General features: G+C 41.2%; 1 protein-coding gene across 3 annotated transcripts in view; it reads right to left on the reverse strand.

Annotated features, from left to right (window-relative positions):
- The window catches only part of agap3 (ArfGAP with GTPase domain, ankyrin repeat and PH domain 3), a 414,103-nt gene that overhangs the window by 81,640 nt on the left and 319,886 nt on the right, over positions 1–12,577 (reverse strand). For all 3 annotated transcript variants that reach the window (XM_061920474.1, XM_061920475.1, XM_061920473.1), the window contains exon 13: positions 6,608–6,763. In XM_061920474.1, coding sequence (XP_061776458.1) covers positions 6,608–6,763 — 156 coding nt within the window. The remainder of the gene's footprint in view (positions 1–6,607; positions 6,764–12,577) is intronic.

Consider the following 12,577-nt stretch of genomic DNA (forward strand, 5'->3'; position numbering starts at 1 on the left):
ATGGATAATTGATTCTTTGGTGTACCACTTGTGGTTTGAGAACCACTGCTGTATACAATGTAGGCATTATCAATCCGATCGATCTTATTCACAGTTATAAATGATAACCACCACTTTGCTAGAATATTATGTAAATGAACGAGTCAAAATAATACACCAAGTCAACAAAGTTGCAGTAGTACAACAAACAAAGGTAAACACGTCAATGTTGTGACGCAGTATGAGTGCCAGACACCAAGAAGCGAGGATGAATGGTGCCCACATCTAAACCAATGAGTATTTGCCACACTTTCTTTCAAGTACAGACCCATTAATGATGCCCGCTGACACCGTGCATTAATCAAAGAAGAGCCCACCCGCCCCCTTACCACCGCATGGACACAACTCTTTTTCGGCCAGCAATTTTCCAGTGGGTTTACGGCGAGCACCGATTTTGTGGGTGAGGTGTGGGTGGTGTAGCGGCTGCGAAACACATTACGGTGGCTGTCACTTGTCCCGCCGTACGTTCTGCATCACTCTTTAAGCACATGAGAAGTTCATTACATCGCACGCCTCTGACGGAGCACAAGATATTAAGCAGCGTGTCCGTTGTGCAGATGTGGCGGCGCAAATGGAAGCGCTATAGGACGAGGCGCCTTTTGATAAACACATTTAAATTGGTTTAAAATAAATAAAATGATGCTTTAGAGAGACATTTAAAGCATAGTGGAACTTGGAAGTTTGCAATAAAGGTACATTTTGTTATGCTCTATGTCAGTGATTCCCAAACTGTGGTACGCACCACTAGTGGTACGCGGGCCCCATCTAGTGCACACGTGTCAAACTTAAGGCCCGAGGGCCAGATCTGGCCCGCCACATCATTTTATATGGCCCACAAACGCCTGCAAATAATATGCATCACTGCACAACCTTATATATTTATTTATTTTTACATTTTGACAGAAAAATGTATGCACTGCAGGGAATTGCATACATTTTAAAAATTTTACACACATTTTATATATATTTTTAAACAATTTATTATTTTTTAACATTTTGACAGAAAAAAATGTATGCCCTGCATGAATTTGCATACATTTTAAACTTTTATAGTATCCAATACTGGAACACTTTTTTTGGCAAAATAAAAGTAAACGTTTGACTTCTGATTACAAAGGAAGTTATCCAACGAATTGTACACTGTAAACATTTAAAGATTTTACAGTAAAATTTACGGTGGCCTTTATAGCACATTACTGGAAATTGAAAAGTCTGTCGTTTGAGCTGCCAGTTTTTGTTGTTATATTTACCGCAGCTGGAAAACTATAAATTACGGTAAAAACGTGGCAGCTCTTACGGCAGAATTTAAAGTGTTATTTTTTTTCCATTTGCCGTAAAATGATGTAAAAACATTTTCACAGCAAAATTCTGGTGAATGAGCTTATATTTTTTCGCTGTAAAATCTACATATGTGTTTTTTTTACTGTGTACATAAAAAAATATGTTCAATAATCACATACATAATTCATAATATTTGCTGTTTCAAGCAAATATTATGAATTAAATATTCATACACAGTGTTACTGTTCAAACTGTGTGTAATGTTTCAGTGGCAAAAAATATTAAATCCATCCATCCATCTATCTTCTTCCGCTTATCCGAGGTCGGGTCACGGGGGCAGCAGCCTAAGCAGGGAAACCCAGACTTCCCTCTCCCCAGCCACTTCGTCTAGCTCTTCCCGGGGGATCCCGAGGCGTTCCCAGGCCAGCCGGGAGACATAGTCTTCCCAACGTGTCCTGGGTCTTCCCCGTGGCCTCCTACCGGTTGGACGTGCCCTAAACACCTCCCTCGGGAGGCGTTCGGGTGGCATCCTGACCAGATGCCCGAACCACCTCATCTGGCTCCTCTCGATGTGGAGGAGCAGCGGCTTTACTTTGAGTTCCTCCCGGATGGCAGAGCTTCTCACCCTATTTCTAAGGGAGAGCCCCGCCACACGGCGGAGGAAACTCATTTCGGCCGCTTGTACCCGTGATCTTATCCTTTCGGTCATGAGCTTTGGGTCATGACCGAAAGGTGAGGATGGGAACGTAGATCGACCGGTAAATTGAGAGCTTTGCCTTCCGGCTCAGCTCCTTCTTCACCACAACGGATTGGTACAACGTCCGCAATACTGAAGACGCCGCACCGATCCGCCTGTCGATCTCACGATCCACTCTTCCCCCACTCGTGAACAAGACTCCTAGGTACTTGAACTCCTCCACTTGGGGCAGGGTCTCCTCCCCAACCCGGAGATGGCACTCCACCCTTTTCCGGGAGAGAACCATGGACTCGGATTTGGAGGTGCTGATTCTCATTCCGGCCGGAATGTGAAGAAAATATTAAATATACTTGTTAAATAAAACCTCTGCCTTGTTTTAATTAATAGTTTGGCCTTCTAAGTGTTTTTTGAGGTGGTACTTGGTGAAAAAAGTTAGAGAACATCTGCTCTATGCTATAAGAGGACTTGCCAGGAAACCTCATGTGTTATGCTAAAACTATCGTTACGTTGTCCATCTATCCAGATACTGTTTGTATGACGCAAATGGAAGTTTTAATTGTATGTATGTGACATAACTAACAGCAGAAGTTTTTTCTTATTTTTTTAAACCCCACAAAAAAATCCTAACTCGTAGGGGTGTAAAAATGAATCAGTTCGATAACTGATTTTAACTTTAGAGATATGAATAGATTGTTTGGTGAGCCTGTGGATAGATCTATATGTACCATATTTTTCGGAGTATAAGTCGCTGCGGACTATAAGTCGCACCTGCCGAAAATGCATAATAAAGAAGATAAAAAAACATATATAAGTCTCACTGGAGTATACGTCGCATTTTTGGGGGAAATGTATTTGATAAAACCCAACACCAAAAATAGACATTTGAAAGGCAATTTAAAATAAATAAAGAATAGTGAACAACAGGCTGAATAAGTGTACGTTATATGACGCATGAATAATCAACTGAGAAGGTGCCTGGTATGTTAACGTAACATATTAGGGTAAAAGTCATTGAAATAACTATAACATATAGAACATGCTATACGTTTACCAAACAATCTGTCACTCCTAATCGCTAAATCCCAAGGAATCTTACACGTTTAGTCTCTTACGTGAATGAGCTAAATAATATTATTTGATATTTTACGGTAATGTGTTAACAATTTCACACATAAGCCGCTCCTGAGTATAAGTCGCACCCCTGGCCAAACTATGAAACACGCTGCGACTCATAGTCCGAAAAATACGGTAGTATGGATCGGTCGATGTACGCTTGTAAAGTCATGCATTGGTTGATTTTAGCTCTGATACAAAATACGCCCGCTGTAATCTTGCGAGACTTCTTTAATGACATAATACAAGAATACCACGCAATGTAAACCAATCAGAAGCAACGTAAGGCGGGTCTTTGCATCTTTATTTTTCATACACAACTTGGCACAGTGTTGTCAACTTGGAGACTTTCTCGCAAAATATAGAATTTTCCCAATTCCTCTTAGTGACTTTATTTCTAAAAAGTGACTAGCGACAATACTAGCTTTTTTGGGGGGATGTTTGGAGACATGAAAGCACGTAACACACTCATTTCAAAAACGTACAAGCGGTGCTGCTGTGAAACCTATATACTGAAAGTCTGTTCTTAGACAGCTTGTACTGAAAACACATTTCGATGTACTTTTAAGTGCAATGGCAATTAAGTCCATTCCACTCTTGTCCATTTTAAAAATAAACACATGACATTGTTCTGACATGATACGTTTAATTTTCTTTTCCCCATGCAAAACTTACATCAACATCGAATCGGAATATTTTAAAAAGTATTGATAGTAAATCTAATGGTAACCAATTTATCGAGATTCATATCGGATCGCCACTTAAGGTAGAGATACACACCCGCACTAACTAGTTTATACTGTTAGCACCTAGCCAACTAAATACAAAGTGCTGCAGTGACCGAATCGAAGTGAGCAGTGTTTGTGTTTTGATCACCCCTTAATGACAAGTGGCATTCCAAATTGGTCATCCCCACACGAATACTTAAAGAATGCATTTTGTCATACCGACAGCTGACAAAAACTCTATGAGCTCCTGAAACCAAATCACTTTAGCACGAGTAAGAATGCCTTCCAACTGGAGATCGAAGTACCAATGATTGTCACACACACACTAGGTGTGGTGAAATTTGTCCTCTGCATTTGACCCATCCCCTTGTTCACCCCCTTGGAAGTGAGGGGAGCAGAGGAGAGCAGCAGTGCCGCGCCCGGGATTCATTTTATGGTGATTTAACCCCCAATTCCAACCCTTGATGCTGAGTGCCAAGCAGGGAGGTAATGGGTCCCATTTTTTTTATAGTCTTTGGTAATACTCGGCCTGGGTTTGAACTCCCAATCTACCGATCTCAGGGCGGACACTCTAACTACTAGGCCACTGAGTAGTGGTAGTAGTAGTAAAAGAGCTGTTCAAGACTCGCCTCGTTCCGGTTTGTCACATTTCGACGCGTTACACACTGAAAGAGGGTCCGTCACCAACTTTTGAGTCGGGAGCCAACAGTTGAGAATCCCTAAGTTATACCAAGGAAATTGATTGATTAATTGAAACTTTTATTAGTAGATTGCACAATACAGTACATATTCCGTACAATTGATCACTAAATGGTAACACCCGAATACGTTTTTCAACTTATTTAAGTCGGGGTCCACATTAATCAATTCATGGTAAAGAAAGTGTAGTTCCCTGATCGGGAATCGAACCCGGGCCACGGTGTCGAGAGCGCCGAATCCTAACCACTACACCAGGGAAAGTGGTTAGTCTCCGAAAAGTAGCCCAGGGGACTGACGTTGATGAATTAGTAGGCTTACCAGTAAAATAAATAAAACATGCATCGTAGCTTGCTAACCTCTTGTAGCAGTAAATGTCAAGGCAACAAAGGTAAGCACTACAAATAATGTTAAATTTTGATATACAAACCTGCTGTTTTATCATCGACCCAAAAAAAACAACAACCAAATCTAAAAGGGGAACATTATCACCAGACCTATGTAAGCGTCAATATATACCTTGATGGTGCAGAAAAAAAGACCATATATTTTTTTAACCGATTTCTGAACTCTAAATAGGTGAATTTTAGCGAATTAAACACCTTTCTGTTTATCGCTCTTTTTGCGATGACGTCAGAACGTGACGTTGCCGAGGTAATACAGCCGCCATTTTCATTTTCAACACATTACAAACACCGGGTTTCAGCTCTGTTATTTTCCATTTTTTCGACTATTTTTTGGAAATTTGGAGACATCATGCCTCGTCAGTGTGTTGTCGGAGGGTGTAACAACACTAACAGGGAGGGATTCAAGTTGCACCACTGGCCCAAAGATGCGAAAGTGTCTGCCGCCAGACCCCCATTGAATGTACCAAAGTTTCTCCACATTTTACCGGCGATGACAGACATGGCACAGAGATGTATGGATAACCTGCAGATGCATTTGCAACTATATTACGTTTCCTTCCACCCACATTTAATGCGAAAAAAACACTTACCAATCGAAAGATTTAAGTGGCTCCAAAGTCACAAGATGCGAAAGTCCTGATCGTTTGGTCCGCACATTTGACCGGCGATGCTAACGCAGCTATTCGGCCATGCTATGGCTATGAATAGCGTCAATAGCTATTCGCTCAATAGCTTCAGTTTCTTCTTCAATACTTTCATACTCCAACCATCCGTTTCAATACATGCGTAATCTGTTAAATCGCTTAAATCACTGAAATCTGAGTCTGAATCCGAGCTAATGTCGCTATATCTTGCTGTGGTATTTGCCGTTGTTTGTTTACATTGGCAGCACTGTATGACGTCACAGGGAAATGGATAGTCGCATCGCAAATAGCGAAAATCAAGCACTTTAAAGCTTTTTTTAGGGATATTCGGGGACCGGTAAAATTTTGAAAAAAACTTCAAAAAATACAACAAGCCACTGGGAACTGATTTTTAATTTTTTTAACCCTTTTGAAATTGTGATAATGTTCCCCTTTAACCTTCCAAATTGTTAATGTTGACCTCAGCGCATACTTTGAATATAAAAGCATGGGTGATGATCACTATGGCCTATGTGGTCAACAGACCCCCATTCAAACCTTAAAGAGCAGCTGTCAGAAGCCAGGATTTTTTTCTTTTTTTAATAATGATTATAAATGCTAAGCGTCATTTATGAGGCGTCAATGCCATTGTTGTTTCCCAGGGTATCAATCTTGTTGATTGATCACGCCGCTCCTCTGACATCAGTTTTATGGCCTCCGAGATGCGTCTCAGTGTTTCCACAATGGCGTCCAATTAGAGCGCTCCATTCATCATTTGTGCGGCAGGATCATTATTAATTGGCTGAAGAGCTGGCTGCCACTCCCCCGCTGAGCCTCATGGATCCGACCATTTAGACCGAGGTAACACAACTTTGGGAAGGACCATTGCACTGCGCCATTTGTTTTATGAGCATAGCAGGCGGTATACTAACAGTCATACAACTTTGTAATCACACACCAGTGACAAACCCATTTTTGTTAAACGTTACACCAAGATGAGTTGTCATCGCCATTGCGGCCTACCTTCATTGCCTGCGGATAAACCATCTGGCTTGGTGATGCCCGTGCTCTTTTTCCGTCTGTGTTTCTTCCGGTTGGCGTGTGGCGATGGAGGCGGCTCAAGCTTTGGACTGGTGGCGCTGCCCGCACCGCAACTGGACTGGTCACTTGTTCCATTGGCTGGGGGGGGCAGATAGGAAAAGAGTTATGTTTCACGTTAGCAATAATAATGCTGCTACAAAATCAGAAATTGCACCATTACTGTCCGTCAAAGTACAGTACATTCCACACTTATGTCGCTTTTTCATTCACTCAGCTCAGTGCCACACCGGACGCATCAGTCTGTTTCCACTTCTCAGCCACATTTATTCCAAAGGAGACTGAGGGCATGACAACCGAGCATTGGAGATAGGTAGAGACTTTGGATTCAGGGTAAGCATGTGTGTTTATTAGAGTTATTAACGGGGTGTGTTCTTAAATGGGGAATCTGCTCAACCAATCTTCATACTTAAAATGTTCTACATCATTGAAGTATTCCATTTTTGATCAAAACTGTAATACAACAAAAACACAGAAGGGTGGTAGGACAATATCATTTAATACGAATGGGATGTTATTATGAATTATTATTATTATGAATGGTACATTATATAGCAGAAGTTTTCAACCTTTTTTCAGTGATGTACCCCCTGTGAACAAATTTTTAATTCAAGTACCCCCTAATCAGAGCAAAGCATTTTTGGTTGAAAAAAAGAGATACAGAAGTAAAATACAGCACTATGTCATTCGTTTCTGATTTATTAAATTGTATAACAGTGCAAAATATTGCTCATTTGTAGTGGTGTTTCTTGAACTATTTGGAAAAAAAGATATAAAAATAACTAAAAACTTGTTGAAAAATAAACAAGTGATTCAATTATAAATAAAGATTTCTACACATAGAAGTAATCATCAACTTAAAGTGTCTTCTTTGGTGATTGTAATAGAGATCCATCTGGATTCATGAATTCTAAACATTTCTTCACCAAAAATTAAATATTTAACATCAATATTTATGGAACATGTCCACAAAATAATCTAGCTGTCAACACTGAATATTGCATTGTTGCATTTCTTTTCACAGTTTATGAACTTACATGCATATTTTGTTGAAGTGTTATTCAATAAATATATTTATAGATGATTTTTGAATAGTTGATGTTTTTAGAATTTTTCTTTTTAAATCTCACGTACCCCTTGGCATACCTTCAAGTACCCCTATTTGAGAACCACTGTTATATAGGACCTGAGTTCTATTCATAGGCTCCAGCCCCTCGCTCCCCCCAAGTAGGACAAACTTTAGAAAATGTATATTATTTCCTTTTTTCTTTTTTTACATACAACATTTTATTTTAAGTCAATAGTGCAAAATGACTAAACAAAGGCCAAAACTACTATTGGCTCTTATTTCCGGAGTTTGCACATCCCTACAACAATGACAAAAAAAAACAATATTGTAATTTAGAAAAAATGTCAATCTAATTAGTGTGGTATCGGCAATATACTGATAATATACTTAGTATCTTTAGTCGAAATGTCCGATAATGGCTTATTTTGCCGATATCCGATATGCCAATATTGTACAACTCTTAATTACCGATTCCAATATCAACCGATACCGATACATACAGTCGTGGAATTAACACATTATTATGCGTAATTTTGTTATGATGCACCGCTGGATGCATTAAACAATGTAACAAGGTTTTCCAAAATAAATCAACTCAAGTTATGGAAAAAAATGCCAAGATGGCACTGCCATATTTATTATTGAAGTCACAAAGTGCATTATTTTTTTTAACATGCCTCAAAACAGCAGCTTGGAATTTGGGACATGCTCTCCGTGAGAGAGCATGAGGAGGTTGATGTGGGCGGGGTTGGGGAGTGCGGGGTTAGCGGGGGGTGTATATTGTAGCGTCCCGGAAAAGTTAGTGCTGTAAGGGATTCTGGGTATTTGTTCTTTTGTGTTTATGTTGTGTTACGGTGCGGATTTTCTCCCGAAAAGTGTTTGTCATTCTTATTTGGTGTGGGGGCCATGTGTTGAGATAGTGACTTGTCCAGGGTGTACACCGCCTTCCGCCCCAAATGCAGCTGAGATAAGCTCCAGTACTCCTCGCGACCCCAAAAGGAAAAAGCGGTAAAAAATAGATGGATGAATGGGTTTGGTGTGGGTTCACAGTGTGGCGCATATTTGTAACAGTGTAAAAGTTGTTTATACGGCCACCCTCACTGTGACCTGTATGGCTGTTGATCAAGTATCCTTTACATTCACTTGTGTGTGTGAAAAGCTGTAGATATTGTGTGATTGGACCGGCACGCAATTGCAGTGCCGGTCAATATTGTTGTCAGGGTGGAAATCGGGAGAAATTCAGGACAATTGTTGCCCCGGGAGATTTTCGGGGAGGGGCATTGAAATTCGGGAGTCTCCAGGGAAAATCGGGAGGGCTGGCAATTATGTCTGGGAGACGCAACTGCTCTGTACTTCTCCCTACGTCCGTGTACTACTCTGTACAGCGGCACTTAAAAAAGTCATAAATTTTACTTTTAGAACCGACACCGATAATTTCCGATATTACGTTTTAAAGAATTTATCGGCCGATGTTATCGGACATCCCTAATCTTTACAGTTGGTATAACGGAAATGTGTCCCGTGAAAAAACGTCCGACCGGAACTCCCTAAAAACTAAAGTTCCTTGGGTGAATAATGTAAACTCACTCCACCGGTATGTTTTAGCGATTTCATGGCGAGTTTACTGACAGATATAAGTAAGAACTTTACACTAATTCACATTAGAAATGGCAACAGCTGAGGATGAATGTCCCATCAAAAGCAGATAGAGAAAAAGAAGAAGCTTATCGACTCCGTTGTCGATACAGACTACAAAGGCGGAGGCGCGCATATTTTGAGGACTTATGCAGATCCCAAATACAGATCAGCAGGTACCAGAACGTAAGAAAAGTTGCCTTTGCATAACATTGCGAAACAAAACGCCAGATAATAAGTCTTACCTTATACATGCACCATAATAATACTTGTATGTTGAAGCACAGTACAATCCATCAAGCGGTGCGACTTTGTAGCTTACCAAAGTTGTACTAAAACATTTTGATAGATTTTTGACCGCCGTGTGTAATGTTCTATACTTTCAATGGAAAATATCTAATTTTGGTGTCGTTTACTTGAGTCATTTTGCAGTCCACATACATCTCTGATGTGTGACTACTATCTACTGGTCACACTTATCATTTTACCATGCACAAATAAAATAGCATCAAGGTAGGTAAGCACAACCAAAATTATTCCGTACATTAGGCGCACCGGGTTATAAGGCGCAATGTCGAGTTTTGAGAAAATTTAAGGATTTTAAGTTTGCCTTATAGTCTGAAAAATACGGTAATAGATTTTGTATACTGTCTATATCGCGCAACAAATGTTTATTTCTGACATTTACCAATCCCTGGACCCATGGGACTTGGGCAGGAGTAAATACTAATGGCAATGCAAGGGCATCAATTTATTTGTCATTTGGTACACCACAATGTGGATGTGGCTAATTACTGGACCTCAAACTTAAAGTTTGTAGCAAAAACATTCAGGCAAAATCTGTAAAAGTCAAGTGACGAGGATTTTTAAAAAAGCCCAAAAGGTACAACTATGTACTTTTCCTCCATCTCCCACAGCTTCAGTCATCGGTTGCCTTGGAAACACCTCCGTACTTGCAACAGTCAATAAAGCTCAGACAACATATTGAGTCACTTGTTTTCTTCTACCACAAATCGCAAACTATTTGCATACTTTTTGACTGATCGCCCGTTGCCTCGCAGAGCTTTTTTTATTCATGAGAAATGTGCGTCAAAAAAACAGGCAGGAAAAAAACCTCGCTTTGCCTCCTGCTGGAGTGACTGTGCTGTGGTGCTTTCTGCAGAGTAAAAGACAGGTGTGGGGCCATCAGTGGACAAATGGACACCAAAGTTAGCCCCGGGGCGAAGCTATATGACTGTCTGAAAGTGAAAAGGGGGAAGGGGGGCTTTGTTTCTTGTAAGTGATTTTATAAATGTGATATTAACCTGTGCTACCGTTGGGCAAAGGGATAGGAGGGATGGGACAATGGTAGGGGGGGTGTCAGCTTGCCATCCGTCTGATTTCCTGACATTTGACATCACTTTCCCTTTCCCCCCCCCCCCCAACCCCCGGATGCCATTATGAATCTGGGAGAGGAGAGGTTGGGGCCTGAGGGAAGCAAGGGAGGGAGGGCCGGTCGGTCGGTAGATGGGCCCCATATTGCTCCCCTCTTACCACCCTGTGTGGTGCTGGCAGCCTCCTCTATTGTTTCCCATCAAAAGCTCATTGTAGTGTGGCAAACTCCATTCATTTCCCTGAGCGCCGTCCCAGCCCCCGGGGGTGGAGTGCAGGAGGACAAGAGGCTCAGGGATTATTGCTGTTGTCGTTTGCCGGTTGCACATGCCGTAATGTGCAGCGCGGCGCCATTAGCCAGTGTACAACATTAGGCCTAATTCAGTCATTACCTTTAGGGAGATGGGGCTCTATTGGAGGAGTGGGATGGGCTCAGCGGGGGTTTGAAGATGCTAACGTCGCGTGGGGGAGGGGGGTTGGTGGTTTTTGGAGTGCAGACTTGAGCTCAGACGGCTCGGGAATTTTCGGAATTGGGCAAAAGTGCTGGGGACGACGTTGATTTGCTATAAAACGAGAGTTTTTGGGGTCCCGTACCCGAAATATGACACTTCAGTAACTGACAGTCCCAATTAAAATCATCATCACAGTAGAGCTCGAATCCGACTTGTACCTAATATTATGACCAATACCCACATTGAAACGTGCCTATTATCCTCCGCCGTAATGTCCCTCTAATAATTGCATAGTGGCGGGCGCTCACACTTTGCCACTCCAGTGGACCTAAATGAAGCCCCCCGTCACTCCATTATCCTTGGCGAAGGTTGCAGGTTAAACACAAAATGCGATGATACCGAGACGCGGAAAGATTGATGGTTCGTGGGAGAATGAATGCGTCTTAGCCTGCGTAACCATTTCCATATTATTTAGAAAATGTGCTCATTTGTAAAAGCCGCTGTGCAAAAGGCGGACGCACAAGTAGGAACATCTCTTGAATATTTAAGGACCGTTTTTGATTAAACCACGGATCTTTTTTTTTTTTAATGCTTGCATTCATAAGGGCAGCAATTCTTAATGCGCCGCATGCTTGCATAGATCCTGCGAACCCTGTTAGATTTCAATCTTTTGGGGGGCTGGGAAGAGATTAAAAGCGAGCACATGACGGTCAAAGTTGCTCAAAACTAAAATAGCGGCGATGTGATGTTTTTGTTTGTGTAGGATTCTACAAAATCCGAAACCAGTGAAGTTGGCACGTTGTGTAAATGGTAAATGAAAACAGAATACAATGATTTGCAAATCCTTTTCAACTTATATTCAATTGAATAGACTGCAAAGACAAGATACTTAACGTTCGAATTGGTAAACTTTGTTATTTTTGGCAAATACTATCTCATTTGGAATTTGATGCATGCAATATGTTTTAAAAAAAGCTGGCACAAGTGGCAAAAAAGATTAAGAACGTTGAGGAATGCTCATCAAACGCTTACTTGGAAACAGGTGAACAGGCTAATTGGGAACAGGTGGGTGCCATGATTAGGTATAATAGCAGCTTTCATGAAATGCTCAGTCATTCACAAACAAGAATGGGGCGAGGGTCAACACTTTCTGAACAAATGCGTGAGGAAATTGTCCAACAGTTTAAGAACAATATTTCTGAATGACCTATTACAAGAAATTTAGGGATTTCACCATCTACGGTCCCTAATATCATCAAAAGGTTCAGAGAATCTGGAGAAATTACTGCACGTAAACGGCAAGGCCATGACCTTCCGATCCCCAGGCGGTACTGCATCAAAAATCGACATCAGTGTGTAAAGGATATC

This window comes from Nerophis ophidion, linkage group LG14, assembly GCF_033978795.1.
Source record: "Nerophis ophidion isolate RoL-2023_Sa linkage group LG14, RoL_Noph_v1.0, whole genome shotgun sequence".
NCBI classification, from domain to species: Eukaryota; Metazoa; Chordata; class Actinopteri; order Syngnathiformes; family Syngnathidae; genus Nerophis; species Nerophis ophidion.